Genomic DNA, 21,968 nt, shown 5'->3' with positions numbered 1-21,968 from the left:
CAGCTGTGTGCCAAGATGGCGGCGGCCACGGCGCCAGGGCCGAAGGCGCCGGGGGAGAGCGGCGGCCCCGCCGCCTCCGCCCTGTCCATGGAGCGGATCCAGTCGCTGACCGATCTGGCGGACCTGGAGGCCGCCTACAGCCGGCTGTGTGAGGAGGAGGTGTGTGGGGCCGGGCATGGGAAGCAGCGGGGCCCCGAAAAGCGGATACCTCGCTGTCGCTGTGCCCGTCATGGTCGCGTACTCTCTAGAGGTGTTTGATACGGACTTGCCCGCCCCTGGGTCGGTGTCGCCTCCGCGGATCCCTGAATCGCGAGCAGCCTGAAGATTCTGGGATCTCCTGCACTGGAAACTCAGCCAGGGGAGGAGTTTGTAGGATATCTGACTTAAAAGCGGTGTGATAAGGATTCCAAAACCGATGCTTTCAAATAGAAAAATCATAAAGATTTAGAGGATTAAAGAGAGCTTAGAAAATATTTACTTATCATATGAGCTCTTGGAAGCACGAATGCCTTGTGTCCTTGGCTTTGATGTAGCGTCTGTGATAAAATTGCTGGTCTGGAGGAGAGCTGAAGTCACACAACACCTCCTTCATTTTTTTATTTTTTTTCAGAAAGTCGTGCAGGAAGAGCTGGATGCCCTCCTGGAGCAGCAAAGCACTATAGAGAATAAGATGGTTGCCCTTCATCGCATGGGGTTAGTGTTCCAACCCCCTCCTTCTCTTTGCTGCATGGCCCAGATACTCCCGTCAGTGTTGTAGCAGAAGCACATCCATTCTCAGAAAATATCAGGCTTTAAATCAGTTTGTGGTAGTGAGCACGAGTTGGAGCCTCATCCCCAGTTCTTCCCAGCAGCATGGACAGCTCTGCCCTCACCCAGACTGACCCATTTTGGTGTAGGCTCAGGAGCTTTTTGAAAGTGTCATCTCAGAGGTTGCCAGGTTTCAGCATCAATTGTTGGATCAGGTGTCTTGTGCCAGGCTGTCTACAGGTGTGAACAAATATTATTGCCTTTCAGGGTGAACTTGTGCAGGCAGGCTGGCAAATCACCCTGAATAGCCTTGTGTCTAGCTCCAAGGAAAGGTTTACAGCCTTCACCTCCACTTCAGAAGTGGAGAATGTCCCAAGGGCCCAGTGGCTCATTCATGCCCTGTGGTAGCAAGGCACAGTTGGTCTGTGCAGCTTCTCCCAAAGCAGCCAGCCTGCTCCTTCCTCCTGCTTTGCTCCCAGAGGAAGGGAATGGAATGAGTGGCAGTATTGTGACAGGACCAGCTGTACCTGGAGAGACAGCCATGCTCCTTGCACAGCACCCAGGTGGTTCCTGTGTGCCTCTCACGTTCAGCCCTGTGTGTTTCAGCCCCAGCCTGCAGCTGATCGAGGGGGATGCCCAGCAGCTGGCAGGGATGGTCACCTTCACCTGCAACCTGGCTGAGAACGTCAGCAGCAAGGTCCGGCAGCTCGACCTCGCCAAGGTAGCTGGGCTGAGGGGGCTGGAACTTGTCAGCACTCTTGGCTGTGCAGGTCTCTAGGGTGCTTTCAGTACACCTTCCCCAGTGTCTTGTTCCTGCTTAGATGCAGGGCTGCTGTGTTTCTGTGTTCTGTGCTCACAGCACTCCAGATGTGCCCTGCCTTTGGTGGGCTGGAAGCTGCTGTGGTTTTGATTCTTTTTTGTGTCTTTCTGGGCTCCTGGGTATTGCATGGTATAAGACTGCTAGAATGATAGAATGGTTTTGGCTGGAAGAGACCTTAAAGCTCCTCTTGTTTCCAACTCTCCTGCATCTGACATGGACACCTTTCACTAGACCAGGCTGCTCAGAGCCCCATCCAGCCTGGCCTTGAACACTTCCAGGGATGCTCCTCCATATATTGGCTGGTTCTCCAGCATCCCCTTCTGTCCATGCAGCTCCTGGTAGAATACCCTGAATAGGGTGACTAGAAATCTTGGCAGCTGCACAGTGCTGAGGACAGTGGAGATTGTCACCCGAGCCAGGTCAGGAATCTGGGCTGTTCTGTTCCTTGTCTGGGGACAGGCTGAGGGGTGTCAATGCCAGCACTTGGCACAAATTCTCAGATCAAACAGATAATGTGTGGTGTCCTCTCTGGTCTCTGCTGTTTGTTACAGAGAACTGTGGCCTCCAAGCTCAGCCTCAGTCTTGACATATGCTGTCCATCCTGTGGAGCCACTGGTCTTAGCACTTCTTAAGTAGTGTGGGATTTTTGCTTATGTAGTAGTTCTGCTGTATAGAGAAGTATTGCTGTCTGTTTTTCCCTCGTGCTGCCTTCTGAGAGCTCCCTCTCCCTGTCCATCCCACAGCTGGAAGCATCACTGGTTGCCTTTCTTTCAGAACCGGCTCTATCAGGCCATTCAGAGAGCTGATGACATCCTTGACCTGAAGTTCTGCATGGATGGAGTTCAGACAGCCCTGAGGAATGAAGACTATGAACAAGCAGCAGCTCACATCCATCGCTATCTGTCTCTGGACAAGTCAGTGATTGAGCTCAGTCGTCAGGGCAAGGAGGGTAAGCACTGTTTGTGAGGAGATGCTGAGGAGTCACCTTTCCAATGGATATCTAGAGGCTGCTCGTTTCCCATGGGTTGTCTCATCCCAACAGACAAAGCAGAAAATCTAATGCTGGCCAGAGACCTTAGTATTTTATAGATTGACTTAGTGGTGAAGGTTTTTGAATTGATATTGCACCAGAATTATCATTAATTGAAAAGGAAGCTCCTGGCTGGCACACAGCTGCAATAGTATTTCAGGTGCTAACTAAGCAAAGGACAAAATGTTCAGGCCACAAGAAGTGAGGAAGAAGACTCTGTCAAGAATTTTTCTTGTGTCATGGTGTGCTACCAAGCAGAGCAACTGGAAATGAGGGAGTAAATTGCTAGATTCCTAAGAGGAAAATCCCAGTGGATGTGTTGTCATCCTTCATGCAAAATCACATCACGCACCAACCTGTCCTTGCCTGTAGAGGAATTCCAGTGTGTCTTCTGCCTTCTCAGCTTTGGGCTGCACAGTGCTGGTGTCTCTCCTGGGGAATAAAAGTAGCCCTTGATACAGTATTAATATTGTGCTGTCACTTTTCTGTTTCTTTTCTGTCCTTTTGACCAGGGGGTATAATTGATGCCAACCTGAAACTCCTGCAGGAAGCAGAGCAGCGTCTGAAGACAATTGTTACAGAGAAATTTGACACAGCTATGAAGCAGGGAGACCTGCCCCAGGTGGAACGGTTCTTCAAGATCTTTCCTTTGCTAGGCTTACATGAAGAGGGGCTGAGCAAGTTCTCTGAGTACCTCTGCAAGCAGGTAACAGGCTCTGTGACACCCAGGGGAAAGCAAAACCCAGTCTCTGTCAACAGATGTTTGAAGGAGATTTTGGCGGTGGCTTGTTAACCTTAAAAAATAGCACTGGCCTTAGTTCATATCTCTCCCTGCATTTGTATGCTGGGATGGGCTTTCTGGTGTCTGTGTCTTGCTCTGTGCACTTACTTAAAAATTATCAAATGAGCCTGGAAAGAGAAGAGCAAGTTTCTGCCTTTCCTTGAGCCTTGAGTTTTCCACAAGAGAGGAAAGGATCTGCGTTCAAGGGAGGAGTAACAGCAATAGCTCTTGCATTGGGAAGGCAAATGAAAGCTCTCCAGGGCAAGGATAGAGGACGTGTGGGTTGAAGAATACCTTTGGGTGTTCAGCTGACTGGTCCTGTTGCCATGCAGGTGGCCAGCAAAGCAGAAGAGAACTTGCAGTTGGTGATGGGGACAGACATGAGTGACCGTCGAGCTGCTGTCATCTTTGCAGACACCCTGACACTCCTCTTTGAAGGTAATCTTCCTTTCCTCTTTCCTGATGATTGCAAATAGTCCATGATGAGACTGTCCATCAATTTAAATGCTTTCAATTTCAGCTCACAAAATGCCTCATTCTCCTTTGAGCTACAGGTGTCTCACTCAAGGGACAGGGACACAACTAGCAGGATTTATTCTAACCAGGAGAGGGCATCACAATAAGCAAGTTTTCCTGTGTACATCTTGTACAGGCACAAAGTGCATTTGCAAAGGATTTGTTGGCTTCCCCCAGGAATCAGACTCTTCCTGTTCTCTGCATCCTCAAAACAAATGTATATTCCCTGGAGGTTTCTTCAGACTTGGAGCTCTCCAGACAAACAAATCAGATCCCTTAGGGATGAGCAGCTGTTGGTGCCTCCAGGCCTGGCTCTTCAAGAAGCACCATGGGAACTTGAAAGCAGAGAAGGGAATACGAATGCTCTGTGGGAATGCCACAGACAGTACTTGAGATCCCATGGTGATTACCCACCTTCTCTGTGAAATCTGCTCTAGTTCCAGGCTACACCCCTGCCAAGTTACTCTCCCAGCCTGGCACCAGTAGAGCTTTCTTGCCAGTAGTGTTAAAAGCAGGGGGAGCATTGCTAACTTTTGGAGTAGAGTGTTTTTGATAAGAAGGCAATATTGTAGAGATACTTCCTTGTGGATGAGCTGTTCCTCCATAGAGTTCTTACCTTTGCTAATGCTTGCTCTCTGCAGCAAGTATGTGCCCAAGAGCCATCCCTGGGCTGATTTTTCCCTGTAGCCTTGCAGGTGCTAAAAGCTGGGACTGCATTTGGGTGGCAGTTGTGCCCCCTTCCAGATTTAGCTTGTGTGGCTTCGTCCTGGGGAAGCTTCATACCTTGTATCTTGCTGGGCTGAAGGGCAGCCGGCACACAGGGCATGGCAGGAGTTCTCTTTAGGGACAGAGAGATGGCTTCTGCTCCAGGAGATTTGTACTCTATCTGTGGAGTGAATGATCCTTTTTTAGGTCAGGTCTGCTGACCTGTGGACCTGTGTAGCTCTGCTGTCCTCTGGGAACTGCTGGTTGAGTGTGTCTCCCCTCCCTGCAGGGATTGCTCGCATTGTGGAGACCCACCAGCCCATCGTGGAGACCTACTACGGGCCAGGGAGGCTCTACACCCTCATCAAGCACCTGCAGGTGGAGTGCGACCGGCAGGTGGAGAAGGTGGTGGACAAGTTCATCAAGGAGAGGGACTATCACAGGCAGGTGAGAGCAGTGTGAGGCTGCCACATGCAGCCAGCTGTGCCCTCCATCCAGTGCTGTGGGGCTCCCACTGCCATAGAGGCAGCAGAGTTTGACCTTGTATATTGAGAGTATCCTTCCTTCACTCCTTATTTGCCCTGATAGCTGAAGGGGTTTAAGACTGTAACTGTGCTTTCTGATGCAGAGAAGGATTCATTTGGAGCATGGTAAATGTGCCCTGGGCGCTCTTTGCTGTGTAGGTCTGCAGGGTGCTTTCAGTACACCTTCCCCACTGTCTTGTTCCTGCTTAGATGCAGGGCTGCTGTTACTGTGTCATGGTTACATACCTCAATGCCTCTGGTCAAGTCCCATCCCACCACCCTTCCTGGAGGGATGAGCTCTGCCTTGGAGGAGGAGGAGGTGAACTTATGTGATTCCCTTCTCTGGCAGTGCTTCCTGCAAAGCATTTCTATTACCCTCAGAGAGTACAAATCATCAGCAAAGACTCCCTTTCTTTTGTGATTGCAGTTCCAGCAAGTCCAGAATAGCATGATGAGAAGTTCTTCTGCAGAGAAGATTGAACCAAGGTACAAAGAAAAAGTCTTTATGCTCTCTAACCTTTCACTCTTGAGTTGTTATTAACACTACTTAGCATTTAGATAACTCTCCCACTCTTCCAGAAGCTTTGTGGGTATTAATTTTAAAAATCCAATTGTTAGGTGCCCTTCACTGCCCTTCTGTAAAAGGAAGCTTCTGTAGTGGGGCTTTATTTTGCTTAGTCATTAATTCTAAGCCTTGGCTCTAAGCATTACTGGAGGGTTGTCAATATCACTGCACATGAAGGACTGAGATTTTAACTGCCTGTGCCCACTGCCCTTCCATGGCCAGAGTACAATCCTTGGAGTCCACAAAACAGAGCAGCTGTCTTGACGGACAATTTATGACAGAAACAGGAATAAATCTTTGGATCTTACTTTATCTATACTGCTGCTGCAGCAGCTCCATGCCATCAGTTTCTTGACAACAAACTGCAGTGCTTTCAATCTCCCTCTTTTTCTTCTCATTGTAAATATTTACATAACTCTTAAGCAAGGCCATTTGAAAGTGCACCCAGCCCTTCTGGGACTGCCTGACTTAGAAACATGTCTTGAAAGAAAACAGGTTCCTCAAGGAAGATCTGTGAGCCTACATAATTAATATTTCAGCAGTAATATCTACTTACTATTTGCTCTGAGTAACTCTGCATGCATCTCAGTTTTCTGATTTTTTTTTATTTTTCATCTGTAAAATAAAGGTGGTGTTTCCTTCTCCCACTTGTGCACCATGAGGCTTCCAGCAGGATTTGTAAAATTCTTCCGTGCACACTGATGAAAAAGCTGATGTGTCAGTCTTTCTTTTTTTCAGTCATCTCTGATCTGAACACTGTGTTCTGCATTGTAACATGCTTTTTTTATCTCACATTTCCTGAGCTGTTGAGCTTAAACAGATTCTTCATCATCTGCAGAGAAACACATGAGTCTGTGCACAAAAACATACACATGGAGATGGCAGGGACCAGGCATTTCTAACACTGGCTCCACAGGGCTCATGGAATTGTAGCAAAACTGAGGTAGGGAAGGACTAATGAAGACCTCTAGTCAAATCTCCCACTCAAAACAGGGATCATTTTGAAGTTACATCAGGTTGCTTTGAGTCTTGCAGTCCTTACCACTGTGATTTCAACATGGATGTCCTCAGATCTATGAGGAAAAAGAGGGGGAGTGTTGCTAAATCTTGGAATAGAGTTTGTGAGAAAAAAACAATTGTAGAGATATCCCCCAAAATCTCCCCCAGGAGATATTTTGATTGTGTGTGTGTGCATGCTTTGCACATACCAGTTATTCTGCTGAGCTTTGCCACTCAACAACACAGATGGAAAGGGGCAGTACTGATCTCATAGTAAGGGAACAGAGAACACACTACTTAACTGAATTAAATTATTGCCTCTCCTTTTGTAGTCTTGCTGTCTTGATTCTTGCTATTTCTTCCAGGGAGCTTGACCCTATTTTAACAGAAGTCACTCTGATGAATGCCCGCAGTGAGCTCTACCTGAGGTTCATCAAGAGACGAATAATCGCTGATTTTGAGGTGGGAGATGCCATGGCCTCAGAGGAGGTAAAGCAAGGTAACACCTTGAGTACCAATACTCATAGGCTCTGCTTATCAAAGCCAGAAATGGAGATATACCTGAGTTAGTGGCAGAGCAGAGTGACACAGGGTCACACTTTGGGAGCGCTCTGTGCAAGATAATTGTGTAGCCTAGACTTTCCAAACCTGTTTTCAGCACTGGTTGTTCCCTCTAACAGGAAAACCAACGTTAAGAATGATTGTAGAGTATAACAAAGTCCCCAAAGAGAGGAAGAGCCATTTTGTCACTGCAGGCACAAATCCTAAAGGTGGAGACCACAAAAAAAGGCTCAGGGTTTTGGTACTCTGTAGAGCTCTGGAAATCACTTTAGTCACCTGCAAAATCCAGCTCAGCAATTTCAGCTCTACAGTTGAGGCTTGTGATTTGTTCTAGGCTGGGCTTGGCAGGTGTGTGTCTGTTGGGTCCCATGAGACAAGCAGCAAGGGGACTTGGTGGAGCTGCCTCCTGGCCCTGGGTTCTTTCTCATTGGTCTCTCTTTTGTTCCACAGAGCATCAAAAATACCTGGACAAGCTCCTCAACAACTGTCTGCTGAGCTGCACCATGCAAGAGCTCATTGGCTACTACATCACCATGGAGGAATACTTCATGAGGGAGACCGTCAACAAGGTGGGGGAAAACCTCTTAGATGCTTTTCTGTGTGTGCTCCTCAGTCCTCTGGTGAGCATCCCAAGGGAGGGACATGCATACATGGCAAATCTGCAGTGGTTGGGAAAGTCTTTTGTTTCCCTTGGCCTTGAAAAGCAAGTGGTTGTTTCTGAACTTTGACTTCAGACATACCCCAGGTATCTTCCAGGTCCATGGGCTACTGCAGCCTAGTCTGAGTGGTGCCACCACACAGGGTGCAGTTCCACTCAGGGGAAAGGGGGCAGATGGGCAGTTTGGTCTCTCAGCACTGCTGGGGCAGTGTTGCTCAGTGAGCTCAGGGCACTGAGAGCTTTCTTTGCAGGCTGTTGCCATGGACAGCTATGAGAAGGGCCAGCTCACCTCCAGCATGGTGGATGATGTGTTTTATATAGTGAAGAAGTGCATTGGGCGTGCTCTTTCCAGCTCCAGCATAGACTGTCTCTGTGCTATGATCAACCACTCCACCACCGAGCTGGAGTCTGACTTCAGGTAATGAAAACACACCAGGTTCATTGGAATGGGCCTCCACCTCACATTCTGCAAACAGTGGTTGCTGGCAGATGGTCTTCCTTCTGTTCTTTGCCTTTGAACCTCTGGCTTGTCATCTCCATGGAAGATCATTGTGGGAAGCAGTGGCAGATGTGGGAAGCTGGATCTGGGCATCTTTTCTCACAGTAGTGGTGACCCACCTGCAGGACAAATAGAGAAAAGAACCTGATGGCCCAAAACCCCTATGAGATGGAGTTGCTTTGTAACATGGGGGTACTACCCTGCTTGAGGGTACATGATCACCCCTAGCTGTTCTCTGGGTTACTTGATGACTCAAACTTGGGTGAGAATGCAGAAATTGTCCTGCTATTTTTCATTCCATTGTGGGAGTGAGGAGCTGTGTCTGAAGACAGCAGGCAGCTGCAGGCAGGACGTTCAGGAAAGCTCAGAAACTGGTTGGCTATGTTTTTCTTTCAGCATTCTGATGCTGTCAGGAGATATTTGCCAGCATTTTTTTCCCCTTTGAAGTTCCACTACCTTGTTCAGGTCAGATCTCAGACAGAATGCTGTCCCCAGGCACAGAGCATAATTTTCTTTTTGCTTGCTCTAAACCCTGGTGTGTTCTGCTTGCCTGTAGGGAGGTTCTGTACAACAAGCTGAAGCAGGGCTTCCCAGCCACGACCTTCCAGGACTTCCAGAGAGGGGTGACCAGTGCTGTGAACATCATGCACAGCAGCCTGCAGCAGGGCAAGTTCGACACCAAAGGCATTGAAAGCACGGACGAGGCCAAGCAGTCCTTTCTGGTGGGTTTGGTGGCTCTTCTAAAGATGATGAGGAAAACCATTAAACTGTCTTGAACTCTCTACTAGCTGGGGCTTCAGCACATGTGCTCTGTTGCTGGAGTTTAGCTCCATTCAGCTCAGTGAATCTGCAGTGCTTTGATCTCACAGTAGAAACTCTGATCCTTAAGTACTTGCATTTCAGTCTGTACTGTTAGGAGGGCATGGATTAAATGTGTGGATTTGGGGGTGAGGTGCTGGGAAATTCCATTTAACCCAGCTTGGGTTTGTTTTGGTTTTTTTTTTTCAGGTGACCTTAAACAATGTGGAAGTCTGCAGTGAAAACATCATGACCCTAAAGAAGACTTTGGAGGTGCAGTCTGTATTCTTTACTGGTTTTTCCTCAATCAAATTTGTAATATCCTCCCTTGGTGGAGGCAGGGGTCAAGTAAACCATCTGGGCTTTGATATGCCTGAGGTCTTTGCCCTCCAGCCTTAGGGAAAGAATTTTAAGCTGGCAGAGTAATTTCCAGCTGATAGTAGCAGCCAGAAATACCAGTTTCTCCAGCCTGACTAACCTGGTGCAGGAATAGCCCATGCATCATGGAGAGTCTGCAGTTCTCTGATACTGGGCTAGACGGCCCCTGGCTTCTTTTCTTGCTGTCTTTTCTCCCCTCTGCTGGAGCCAGCAGCCTCTGCCTTTGCAGGAGCAAGAGCTGGGCTCCTGTCCTATCCCACACACTGGTGGGCAGCCAGAGCTCAGCAACACAAAGGAATAAAAACTGCCCAGGTTATTAATTTGCAGCTTGCTCATGGATCTCTTCCCTGCAGAGTGACTGCAGCAAACTACTTAGCCAAGGATTTGGGGGTGAGCAAGCACAGGCAAAGATTGAGAGCTGCCTCTCAGACATGGCTGCTGTCTCCAACAAATTCCGTGACCTGCTGCAGGTGAGTGTCTCTCCAAATTACTGCAGGCTTCCAACACTGGCTGCTGGTGTCTTCAGGGAGAACTCTGGCAGGAATCACTTCAGCCTAGGGCCAGGCCACGTCTGACTCCAGGAGTGCTGGGTAGGGTGCAGGAGGGAGCAAATCAGTCAGCTTTGAGGCATGGAAACAGCCCCAGCCCATTTACACAACCACACCAGCTGGCAGCTGCATAAAAAGCACTGGAAGCAGCTGCAGAGCCAGAAGAAATGTTGCTTCATTTGTCTTCACTCAGCATGAGCTTGCAGTTGGTTCAGCATTTTCAGGAAAAGAAATATTAATAGCATTTCCATCTCCTCCATTCTCCCTCGTGGCACAGCACATTGTCAAGTTGTCCACAGCCTCACTAAGTAATGCTGAAGACAGGCTGTTGGTAGAGAAGAGCTGCCCTTTTCTCAGGTTTCTCCTTCTTTCCCAAATGCAAATAGCCCACAGCATGGAACAGAGGACTCTCTGGCTAAATCCAGTCTCCTGTGGCATGTTGGGGCCTGCTGTCCTAAAATGTCACTGGTCTCTGGCAAGGAGAGAAGCAGGAAGACCTAGTACCTCATGTGGAAAGAAACCAAGCAAAGGAGAATATTTTTAACTAGGTTTGCCTTTGTACTTCACAGAGGGGTCAGATTATTTTTCGTTTGGCTTTGCAGTTCAGTGCAGGCAGATGCCTTCAGTTCAGCACTGCCTGCAAACCCTCTTGGGGACTGTGGTCAGTATTAAAACCAAAGAGCTTATCAGTAAGGAGTAAAACTCTCCAATCTGACTCTAGTGTGGTTTTAAAAGTGGCTGCAAAGCAATCAAGAGGCTGAGGAGGAAGCTCCTGTGCTGCCTGAGTCACACACACGCTGAATTTGCCTCAGAAAAGGACAATTGCCAGCAGGCCCTTCTCAGAAATGCCAGTTTTAGTTAAAATCTTCTATCAAATGCCAGTCAGAATCGGAACCAACACAGTTTCATACTGAGTGAGCTTTCGTGACACCTTGCTGAGCCAAAGAGGGGTGGCTTGGCAGGAGAGGCTTTAAGAGCTGTCATCACAGGGGACAGAACAGCTTTGCTGACAGCCTGCTGCTCAGGGGAGATGTGCTGGGGTTATGATTAATTCAGGGAACTTACTGTGGTTACGGCTTTTATCTTCCTTTTAGATTCTCCTACTGAGCTAAGCTGCAGTGGAGGTGGGAGGCATCAGTTGAGTTCAGTCACAGTGCCCTGGCTGGTGCTGAGTGAAAAAAATGGAGTTTGCATTTTTACCTACCCCAGCCCAGGTGCCTCACTCCTGCCAGGAAATCTGCAGCTGTGTGGGATGGGGTGGGCAAGCACAAGCCCTTCAGACCACACTCCAAGTCAGCACAACAGCAGCTTCTAGGCCAACATCCTTCCTCCTCTTCTTGTCATGGTGTCCTCAGAGCCTTCTGGCACAGGAAGAGTGTGGGATCTGAGCCTTCTGGGTCCAGTTTCCTGTGCAAGTCTGTGGGCCAGTTTCCCAAGCTGGGAAGCAGCATCAAGACAGCCTGTTTGTAAGGATTTTGTGCCTCACTGTCCTTTCTTCTTGCTGTCTCACTCAGGAAGGTCTCAATGAGCTCAACAGCACAGCCATCAAACCCCAGGTGAAGCCATGGATCAACTTATTCCTCTCTGTCTCCCACAACATCGAGGAGGTGAGGCTCAGTATTCTCTGCTTCCAGCTGTACTTGAGCACTCTCTGTCTTCTGCTCAGCAGCACAGTTAGAGCAAACCTCTGTTTCCCTCCCCTCGGTTATCTGCTGTTTTCCTTGGCACAGAGCACCAGTAAAATACCCAGATCTTGCTCTGCAGCCGAGCCTGAAAAGGGACATTTGGCTACAGAGGAGCAGAAAGGATGAAGTGCTGCTCCAGGAGGGACCTCCCTTCCTGTCCTCTGGGCCATTGGCTGTGGTTTACTTCAGGCCACATAAACAATGTGGCCTGAAAATGCATGCCTTTCTGCATTTCTGTAAACAATGCCTTTCTGCATTTCACTGTCAGGAGGAGTTCAGTGACTATGAGGCCAACGATCCCTGGGTCCAGCAGTTCATCGTCAATCTGGAACAGCAGATGACAGAGTTCAAGGTGAGAGGAGGAGGTGGCAGCCTGCCAGGCTTTGGCCAGACTCCATGTGGCATCGTCCAGCTCCTCCCTTGCTTGGCAAGCAGAGGTGTCCTCCAGTGCCTTGCAGGGCTCTTGGGGATCCAGTCACTCCCTTCTCCTGCAATTTTCAAAGCCTGCTTGCAGGCCCCATGTACCTGGATCACTTCTGTGCTGCTCCCCACTTGCCAAGCCTGCAAGTCCTTATTTGTAAGCTCTCCTAGCCTTGGGCTTTAGGGACCTCTGCTCAGTTTTTCCTGACAAGAATGACACAGGTTTCTGCTTCCAGGCTGGACTGTCTCCAGTGATTTATGATACTCTCACTGGTCTTATGACCAGTCTTATAGCTATTGAGCTGGAGAAAGTGCTGCTCAAATCTACCTTCAGCAGGGTAAGCAAAACACTCCTCTACCATGCAGTCTGTCTTGACTGCAAACCCTCAGTAAAGGATGGGGGAGGGCAGATGCAAATATTACCCTCTACCCTCAAATATTACCCTATAAGAAACTCTCCAACCACCAGTGACCAGCTCAGGGACACCTCTACATCAGCACCCACAGGGACAAAGTGGGTTTGGTGATGGGACTGAAAAGAGCTGGCACCAATAAGGGGACTGGGTTTTAAGTGGTTTATGTTTAGACCCACCTTAAACCTGCAATAAATGGTTTAACTGGGACCTGCCTGCTCAGAGACCTCCCCCTGCCTCCCTGTGATTTTAATTGGTGTCTTGGCAATACCCCATGGTCTGCCTGCAGAGTTAGCAGATCTCCCTCTGTGCCCACAGCTCGGTGGTCTGCAGTTTGACAAGGAGCTGAGGTCCCTCATAGCCTATCTCACCACAGTCACCACGTGGACCATCCGTGACAAGTTTGCCCGTCTTTCCCAAATGGCCACCATCCTCAACCTGGAAAGGGTGAGCTGCACTTGGTCTGCTTCTACTGGGGGACTGTGGGAACACCACTGCACTGCACGTGGCTTTACTCGGTTCATCCAGATATCATCACACCTACAGGGTGTGGAGAACCTGGAGAAGTTTCCCTGTGTCTGATGGTGCTTGAGTTCAAACTTACCTGTGAGGACAGTCAGTGCTGAGCCATCTCCTACAGCTCCCCTGTTTTCCCAGGTGACAGAGATTCTGGATTACTGGGGTCCAAACTCGGGTCCGCTCACGTGGCGCCTGACCCCGGCCGAGGTGCGGCAGGTGCTGGCTCTCCGCATCGACTTCCGCAGCGAGGATATCAAGCGGCTGCGCCTGTAGCTGCTCCGTGCTTGGATCAGCACCACGCTGGAGCTAAGGGCAGGAAGGCTGCAGTCCTGGAGCCTGCCCACATCCTGTCCTGGGGCTGGCTGTTTGATGGTGTGGGGAGGGGATGACGTCTGCCCTTCTGCTCGCATTCCTTGGAGCAAAGGGTTTTCCTGGGCTCGGCGAGAAGACCTGCCACCCTTCTGTGGGAGCAGAAACAAGGCACCAGAGGAATCTCTCATGCTGAGAGCAGGATGATGCTATTTCTGAGAACACAGGCCAGTGCCTGCTCCTGACTCCCTGTGCTCTCCTGCCCTGCAGGAGGCCACAGGCCAGGACAGGTGGGGTCTGGTGGGGCTCAAATATGGGTCTGCTGCTGCAGCTGTGTTCCCTCTGTGCCCGCAGTTTAAGGGTCAGCTACTGGAGTCACAAATGCTGAGCCCTGGCTCTCTCCTGGTGGTGATGGGAACTATTCTGTGGCAGGGAAAAGGAGTTATTTCCTTGGGAAGGTGCTTGGAAAATCACTAGAAAGCCTCTGAAGGAAGTGGGGCTGTGTCCCTGCTGGCTCTGTACAGCTACTCTGTAAATAAACCTCGCTTGGTTGAGTTGCAGTCTCCAGTGGTGTGTTCAGCTGTGGGCCTGGAGGGAGCTGGAGAGATGTGGGACAAGAGCTCTGCTCTGCTCCAGTTCTTCTCTTCTACTTTGTGCCAGGGGATCCAGAGGATCTTCCTTGTCTTGCCTGGCTGCCTTCTGTGGCTGCTGTCCCCTGGTCTTCCCTCAGCCAGGGCCAGGGAAGGGGAAGACCAGCCCTTGCATGCAGGTTCTGCCATTCCCACCCCTGGAAAAGCTTCTCCCATGCAATGCTGGGCCTTTGCTATCCTGTGAAGAGAGAGCAGCCCTGCTAGGGACAGGGGCACAAACACATGCTGAGAATAAGCTTTTTTATTCAGACTGCATGGACTAGTAACTTGCTTTCAGTAGTCACTATTTCACTGCTGAAACAATGCCTCAGGACAGGAGAGGGTCTTGATTCCACATCCAGCTGCATCCCTGGTGCAGGAGCATTGCATGCTGAACTGTCAGTTTGGGTCCCTGCTGCTGAAGAGTGGGAAGGTTCCTGCTAGATGCAGAATCACAAATGCTAGCTTGTTCTCTTTGGAGAACTGTAAAAACTGGAGTGAACCACCAAAATCAGGCTGGAGACCCTAGCAAACTGTCCTTCCAGTAAGGCCACCCAGCAGGGGTAGTTTTGCCTACCTGCACAACTTGTCACAACTTCTCCAGGCTCTGGCTTTTGGGGCAAGTAGCAGCACAAAAAGGACATATGGAGACCTAAGGCACCTGCTGGAGCTGCCTGAAGAAGCTTCCCCTAAAGCAGTGGGAATTTCCCTGCACTTGTTCTGGGTATCTGCCAGGAATGGGCCAGGGCTGAAGGCCTTCACACAGCCCTGTCGCCTCCAGGTTGAGCACCATCCTTCGTATCACATCCCACGACCTCCACAGAGAAACCACCCGTGTCCACTTCAATGCTGTGGATGCTGAAGTTGCCCAGTCCCTAGAAAAAGAGGGTCACAGGTTCGGGCAGGAGGCAGCAAAGGACCCCTTCTCACCTGCAAGGTCCCAGGGAGGGCATTGGAACAACGAGCAATCACATCCCATGTGTGGTGGGGAAAGATGCTCCTCATGCTCTATATAAGGCTGCTGCAAGCTGCCTGCAGCAGTGGGGGGCTCACAGCTCACCTCAGTGTTTGCCAAGAGCTGGTGCAAAGCTTCTTTCTGCCGGGGGGCTTTGGTTAAGATGTAAAGGAAGCCTCCACCACCAGCCCCAGCCAAGCACTGCCCGTGGGCGTGGGGCCGGAGCGCGTCCATCATGCGCCCCACAGCCAGCGGCTCGCAGCCCGGGGCCATGCGCTTCTTCTGCTGCCAGTAGCAGTCCAGGCACTTGCCAAGGAGCATCAGGTCACCTGCAGAGGAGGGAATATTGCAAATTACTTGTCTCTGTTTCTCACCCAAAGGGCAGAAACATGCTCAGCCCAAGCTAAATTCTGCCTTCTCTTTTCCAGTTCCTCCCAGCTCTGCTGGCCAAGCAGGCAACCCCAGCTCTGTCACGTTGCTATTTTTAATCCTCCACAGGGGGAGGATTTGCCTGCTTTAATGCTCCAGCTTCCTCTCTGCAGCAGCCAAGTAAACCTGCTACACTGACCAGGCATGGCCCCCAGCCCTGTCACCAATGGTGCACTGCTAATCAATCAAATTCAGCATGTCTAACCCCCTCTTCCTCAAAATCTTTGTTCAACCCTGAATTTTGGGGTATTGCCTGGTGAGGGTGGGCTTGGGGGAGGATTTGAAGCTTCTGCAGCTGCAAGAGCCTGCACCCCCCCAGCCTTCTTCCCCTCTGAGACTGCACAGCCTCTCCCTGGGAAAGTTTGTGTTTCTTCAGCTGTTAAAAGGGCAAACCTGGCCTAGGGAAGGGGGCTCACACCTTGCCTCAAGGCCTGGGCACACTCCTCAGCATTGCTCACCAGCGCATCAGCATTTTGCACGATGGAAGGCAGCCTGGCATACCAGTTCCTCACCACATCCTGCAAGAGGCCAAATGTCCCTGTCACTGTCCTCCTGGCTCTGGCAGCACCTGGGGAGGTAGTGCTGCACCCATGGCTTTTGGGTGCCAGCTCCCTCTGGGGTGCCAAAGCTCTGCACAAGTGAAGGGGATGCCACCAAAGGCTACAGGGGGAGCAGAGGCCAGCCTGTGACCCCCAGAGGCACCCAGGCATTACCTGGAGCAGGTTGCGGGCCAGGCGAGTCTTCCCCGTGTACACCAGCAGCAGGTGATCGTTCAGAGTCTGGGTAAAACCATCAGGGACTGAGATCTGCTCCACTTCCACTCTGAGTGGCAGCTGGGCCTTCGACCTCCCGATTTTGATGCCAGGAATGAGCCCACCAACCTGGTCCTGCCAGCCACCCCCTGCAGGGCAGAGAGTTGTCAGTCACTGCTGGGACCCCCACCTTGTGGGTCAGCTGCTCCCCCAGGCCCTACCTGTTGTGAGCCTCTGCTCCAGGTGCAGCACAGCATGGATGAGGGACTCAGTGCTGGCAGCCTTCCCTGCTGCCCGGTACAGGGATGCCATCACTGCTCCTGCCAGGATGCTGCTGGTGCCTGCAGGGGGCACAGGTAAGGCCAGGGCAGTGAGGCACTGTTGTGTCCCTGGGGGTTGGGGCGGCAGCAAGGAGGATGCCCCATCCTGGTGCTAGCAGCAGGAGACACTCCCAGCCAACAGTGAGGGACTACTCAGCCCCTTCCCTGCAAACTTACCGAGGCCAGACCCGTGGGGAAGCTTGGACCAGGTGTGCACCTCAAAGCCACCCCCAAAATTCTCCATCAGCTGGGCCCACAAAGGTCTCTGTGAGGGGAACTGCACAACCTGGGTGCAGATAAAGGCAGCTTTGAGCAGGGCTCCTGAAAACAAAAAAGAAGTAAAGCTGATGCCTGCTGTGCTACCTGCTCCCTCATCCCACTGGCCCCAAAAAGTGCCATCCTGGCACCAACGGGACATCGCAGGTACAGAGCCAGGCTGGTGGGTGACCCCTCACCTGGTGCATGTGGCTGGCAGTAATCCTGTAAGTGCTCCAGCTCTCGGCACACCAGCTCTGCCACCACCTCGCCCTGCGGTGTCCCGCTGAGGCTGAGCAGGCGCAGCTCTGGCTGGGCAATGCGCCGCACCCGCGCGCCAACGGGCCGGCACCCATCCACCAGCACTGCCACGTCCACCACGGCCCCCCCGTGCTCGTAGGTGATGGGGGGTGTGTCACTCCAGCCACCTGCCAACACTCACCATCAGCCTCCTGGGGCACCCTTACTCCTGATCCCCCAGCACCACAGGGGTGACACAAGGATCATCTGACTGAGGGAATGTGCTCACCGGAGAGGTCCAGGCGGGCGGGACACACCGCCTGCACCCAGTGCCCCAAGGGTGGCAGCTCCACCTGTTCCACGGTGATGAACTGGCATGAGGACATCACTGCCTGCCGGATGAGGATCTGCTCGGCCCCCTCGTAATGCCGAGCTGCTCTCACCAGCAGAGCCGGCCTGGGATAAGAGAGATGCTGAGCCCACTGCCACATCTCCATGACAGAACCAATGCCTGGAATGGGAATGGGGCGGCTGCCTCTTGCCAGCCCCAGCCTCACCGGCTCATCCACTTCTGCCGCTCAGCAGCCAGCTCCTGGACACCACCAGCGATGTCCCCACTCTCCAGGCGCCCAAAAGCTGAGGCCCACTCCCTGTTGGCAGCAGGACCACTCCGCAAGCCCCCTTCCCCTTGTGCCATGCAGCCCAGGACCTCAGCAATACAGGCAAGTGCCCATGCTGCAATACCAGCATCGCTGGCCGTGGAGGCAACTAGAAAATAAAATAAAAGGAGGTTGCAAAGAACAGCCAGGCTGCACTGCTCCCCAACCAGCTTCTGCCATAAGCTATCCCCAGGGGAGCAGGACTTGAATGGCTTGCACCCACCCAGGCTTGTTGGATGCCCTGCAGGTACACCCCTGCAATAGGGGGGGGATCATTGAAGGCAGTGGGGAGCACTGAACAGTCCTGATAATGAGAGATGCAGCTTGTGAGTCCAGCTCACCTTCATCCAGCGTGTCCAGCATGGCCTTGTGGTAGCCCTCATGGACGGCACTGCGGGCAAGCGGCAGGAGGCTGCTGTCCTGGCGCCCCAGCAGCACCCGCCGCACCTTGTGCTGGCCCTGCAGGAAGAACAGGGCCTGGCGGGCGCCCAGCTCAGCTTCTGTGTCCAGGCAGGGCAGCAGCTCCTGCCAGGACATGCGCCAGGCTGTTCTCCAGCGTACCAGCTGCTCACTGGGCACCGTGGCCAGGCCCAGCAGCCACAGCACATCCTCCAGCCCCAGTGCCTCGCGGGCGTGCAGCACCGGGAAGAGCCGGGCACTGAGCAGGCAACGGCTCCTCTGCGGTGTCTCGGCATCCCAAAGGTCCCCTTCCCTGATGGAGGGAGAAACCATCAGCACAGCCCTGGGGCTTGAGGACACCTTACATGAGAGGAGCTGGAATGTGGGATGGGTTGGGGTGGTCATGACACCTCAGGAGCTGGGTCTCCTGTCCCACTCTGACACATGGCACCTACCGCACACCCGTCCGTTGGAAAAACTCAGCCCAGGGCATGTTCAGGTAGGTGGCTTTTTCCACAGGGCTCTGCAGGGACACAGAGGGACTGGTCACACTTTGGCTTTGCTGGGAGCCTTGTGCCACTTCACTGCCCCCTTACCTGCCAGTCGTCAAGGCGGCCAGTGAGAGTGAACACGCGGCAGGGCAGGTCACGCAGCCGGACGTGGTGGCCCTGCAGGACAACATCACGCAGGGGACAGCCCCACAGGGCTGCTGAGGAGCCCACGTCGAGACCAGAGAGGAGGCAGCCGGGACCAATCACCAGGGGACCCTGAGGAAGAAGCAACAGCAGTGGCATGGCTGGTCCCCAAATCAGAGCCAAATCCTGAACTTAGAATGGGACAACCATCCTGAGAGACAAGCTGGTGCCAGCACAATCCAGGTGACAGGATGTAATTTTGTCACAAGGCTTCAGAAACACAGACTACAGAAATTCAGGCCAGGCAATAGCCTCTAGGGCTCACAGCCCCCAAAAGAGAGGGTCTGCCCTGATTCCCAGCTCAGGACAGGCCAGAAGTGACAGCCTCATCCCCTTGTTTGCAGAGGGTGACAGCCACCAAGGTGCCCAGCACCAGCCAAAAGGCAGCCCCAAAGAGGAAGGGCACCCCAAATCTCACAGCTGTGGTTCCTCCATCCTAGGCAGCAACATGTCACCCTGCTGCCCATTCAGTGCACTGGGAGCTATGCATCACCCCCATCCTAGTCAGGTACCTTGAGGCGACAGTGCTGGATGACACTGCCAGCTGCCAGCTGCACAGCTCCTTCCAGCAGGCAGTTGGTGACCGAAGAGCCATCCTCCAGGAGACAGGGCTGCTGCCAAGGGCACAGAGACATGGGACCAGGGGCTGGGAACACAGCCCAGAGCAGCCCCCAAAAAATGCGCACTAGCAAGGCTGGGCATGGAAGGACATACATCCACGTGGGAATGGGCTGTCTTGCAGAAGCGGAGGTGGCTGGCAGAGCTAGGCAGGAGGGTCAGGCTGCGGATGTGGTCACTCGCAGAGGAGGTCATGTAGTCATAGGATGCATTGGGAATGCAGGCTGGGGGGGACAGGAGAGCTTTCAGCACATTGACAAAAAAAAGTGTGTGTGTCTGGCACTCATGTGAGCCAGGCTGAACATCCCCGGCTGAAGGGGCAGGAGTGGAGACCTGGGGACCCGCAGCTGTGGGGTGACACAGATGGCCATCAGGCCCTGACCACCCCATCTCCACCCATGCAGGGAAGAGGGCCCAGGAATAGGTCACATCACATGCACTCACTGCAGCACAGAATCATAGAATGGTTGGGGTTGGAAGGGATCTTAAAGATCACCCAGTTGTAACTGGGCAGGGACACTCCACAAGAAGTGGGAAGGAAGCACTCACCCATGCTAAGAGGGAAGCCACGGAGAGCTGTCCACAGCACAGAGCGGGCGCTCCTCACACTGGCATCACCACCACCCTTGACAAAACCTTCCTCTGTCATGCCCCCTGCCATGCACAGCACAATGTCGAAGAAGAGGGAGAGCTGGGGAGAGAAGGGACTTGCTGGGTCCAGCCATCCTGAACCCCACCCTGCTACTGGGTGCTCCCTCCCACTACCTCTCCCACCCAAATCTGGCCGTGTGAGGGCAAACAGACCCTACAGAGGTTCCCAGCAGTGACACCTGTGTGGCAAAGGGTCCCATCCTCCAAAGAGAGGCTGTCACCTGGATGGGTGGTGCCCCTGAGTCCAGCCCCATGTAGGTGCAGGCGTCCAGAGGAGGGATGACGTGGGTGGCCAGGAGCTGCTCAGCAGCATCCGAGGAGAAGAAAACAATCCCACAGACCTGCCAGGCACATCAGGGCTGAGGCTGCAGCTGTGGTGACACAAGGGATGGGGCTGGCAGGGTCACCAAGACATGAGTCGTGCCATACCAGTGGGACGGTGCCATCTGGCCCTGCACACTGCTGGATCTGGGCCTCGGTGCCTTTGTAGATGATGTCATGCACCAGCCCCTAGGAGCAAAACCACCCCAGTGAGCTCTTCAGGGAACCCCAAGCCAAGCAGCCACAGCAGTGCTGTGACCTCAGCATCCAAGGGATCCAAGGACTGGGAATCCCTGCACCTTCAAGGCATGCCTCTTGAAGGGAGAGCTGTCCCAACCTGCTCATTGGTGAGGTAGACCCCATGGTTCCTGGCATATGCTGGGCTCCCGGGCACTGCGATCACTCGGACACCCTGGAAGCCATCCCAGTTGATCCCTGGGGGGAGGGACAGAAATCAGTGCCCACTGGGGCAGTGTATGCACTCACACTGGGCACAACTGACTGAAAACCTGGACCACAGCAGAGGAAGTGGCAGCAGCATCCAGCCTTCGCCACCTCACTGTAGGCACAATGGATGCTCCCAACCGTGCACAGGACAGCAACAGCTGAGCATCCACACCCTCATGGGAGCACAGCACAGGCTGGACCAGCTGTGCTGCTGGTTCACAGAACCCCATCCCACGCCAAAGCAGGTGCTGGAAGCGAGGCTGGTGTCCAGCCACTCACCTGGTGTTGAGGGCACGGTGAGGAGCATGTCGGTGCTGCAGACCCAGACACCAGGTGGGGAGCCCACACAGAGCTGCCAAGAGAAGGACCCCGTGCCCAGGGACGGCAGGGAAGGAGCCCAGGAACCCAACACCGCTTCCATCTTGCTGGGAGCCAAACCCAGCCCCAGGGCCCCATCCCCAGGCTGCACAGACCCGGTGTGTCATGGTCCCCAGCAGGCTGTCCAGGTTGCAGACCAGCGCTTCGGCTTGGGCGCCGGGCTCCTCAGCGGGCAGGCAGGTGAAGGCACGGCCACAGTCGTCGAAGGAGAAGTCGCGGCCCTGGTGGGACGGAGAATATGGGGGGGGTCACCGAGAGGGAGAGGGTGCAATGAGAGGTCCCATGCTGGGCTGCAGGTCGGCTCTCACCATGTGCAAGATGAGGATGCGGGCGTCCCTCAGGACGTCAGCGGTCACCACCTGGGAGAGGACAGCCGGGGACAGTCAGTGGAGACAGGACAGGCACGCCCCCTCACCTCCAGCGTCCCCTCCTGACTTCCAGCCTCCCCGGACCCACCAGCAGCCGTCACGTCTCACCGTGCACCCGGCCCGGGCGCTGAGGTGCTCGGCCGCCACCAGCAAAGCGTTCAGGGTGGCACCGCCGCTGCCCAGGCGGGCCCAGGGGTCCTCCACGGCCAGGAGCAGCGCGGGGGGGCGCGAGCCCAGCCCGCCCCGCAGCCGCCGCACCTCCAGCTCTGCCAAACGAGAGGCGGGCGGCGTCAAGAGCCTGTCCTGCCGCCGCGCACAGGAGGGAGAAGGGGCGCCCGCCCCGCCACTTGCCTCGCTGCAGGGCGGACACGCCGCCA

The 21,968-nt window shown here is 53.3% G+C and overlaps 2 protein-coding genes across 4 annotated transcripts; one reads left to right on the top strand and one right to left on the bottom strand.

The window, feature by feature from the left end:
• Positions 1-10: 10 nt before the first annotated feature.
• COG4 (component of oligomeric golgi complex 4) lies at positions 11-14,029 on the top strand. Of its 3 annotated transcripts, XM_066557445.1 has the most exons (19): positions 11-159; positions 611-693; positions 1,354-1,468; positions 2,342-2,516; positions 3,110-3,303; positions 3,711-3,816; positions 4,889-5,046; positions 5,551-5,609; positions 7,053-7,186; positions 7,699-7,817; positions 8,158-8,324; positions 8,962-9,127; positions 9,414-9,476; positions 9,935-10,051; positions 11,644-11,736; positions 12,083-12,166; positions 12,471-12,572; positions 12,966-13,094; positions 13,305-14,029. In XM_066557445.1, exons 1-19 carry the CDS (start codon positions 16-18, stop codon positions 13,437-13,439), a joined length of 2,343 nt encoding a protein of 780 aa, XP_066413542.1. In that variant the 5' UTR covers positions 11-15; the 3' UTR covers positions 13,440-14,029. The 3 variants fall into 3 exon arrangements, with proteins under 3 accessions (XP_066413542.1, XP_066413544.1, XP_066413543.1); XM_066557447.1 differs by lacking the exon at positions 9,935-10,051; XM_066557446.1 differs by lacking the exon at positions 12,471-12,572.
• Positions 14,030-14,351: 322 nt separating this feature from the next.
• FCSK (fucose kinase) lies at positions 14,352-21,752 on the bottom strand. Its single transcript, XM_066557373.1, has 22 exons — positions 21,700-21,752; positions 21,532-21,582; positions 21,319-21,444; positions 21,125-21,197; positions 20,736-20,833; positions 20,507-20,587; positions 20,299-20,418; positions 19,976-20,117; positions 19,523-19,650; positions 19,321-19,422; positions 18,710-18,880; positions 18,569-18,636; positions 18,056-18,426; positions 17,613-17,823; positions 17,345-17,511; positions 17,016-17,243; positions 16,738-16,881; positions 16,462-16,581; positions 16,202-16,389; positions 15,907-16,006; positions 15,165-15,388; positions 14,352-14,979 (listed from the first exon to the last, which is right to left on the bottom strand). The coding sequence occupies exons 2-22, from the start codon at positions 21,532-21,534 to the stop codon at positions 14,863-14,865; spliced, it is 2,982 nt and encodes a 993-aa protein (XP_066413470.1). The 5' UTR covers positions 21,535-21,582; positions 21,700-21,752; the 3' UTR covers positions 14,352-14,862.
• Positions 21,753-21,968: the final 216 nt, after the last annotated feature.

The sequence above is a fragment of the Molothrus aeneus genome, chromosome 11 (assembly GCF_037042795.1).
Source record: "Molothrus aeneus isolate 106 chromosome 11, BPBGC_Maene_1.0, whole genome shotgun sequence".
In the NCBI taxonomy this organism is placed as follows: domain Eukaryota; kingdom Metazoa; phylum Chordata; class Aves; order Passeriformes; family Icteridae; genus Molothrus; species Molothrus aeneus.
The sequence above is the reverse complement of the archived record's forward strand: the minus strand, read 5'-3'. Positions and strand labels throughout refer to the sequence as shown.

Bases quoted from the DNA above. Each gene is read 5' to 3' on its own strand.
- COG4 (XM_066557445.1), top strand. From the start codon at position 16: ATGGCGGCGGCCACGGCGCCAGGGCCGAAGGCGCCGGGGGAGAGCGGC. The intron at 3,304-3,710 runs GTAACAGGCTCT...GTTGCCATGCAG, and splicing joins CTGAGTACCTCTGCAAGCAG to GTGGCCAGCAAAGCAGAAGA. The intron at 12,573-12,965 runs GTAAGCAAAACA...CTGTGCCCACAG, and splicing joins TCAAATCTACCTTCAGCAGG to CTCGGTGGTCTGCAGTTTGA.
- FCSK (XM_066557373.1), bottom strand. The intron at 17,244-17,344 runs GTGAGCACATTC...GAGTGTTGGCAG, and splicing joins CGCCCGCCTGGACCTCTCCG to GTGGCTGGAGTGACACACCC. The intron at 16,390-16,461 runs GTAGGGCCTGGG...TCTGCCCTGCAG, and splicing joins GGAGCAGAGGCTCACAACAG to GGGGTGGCTGGCAGGACCAG.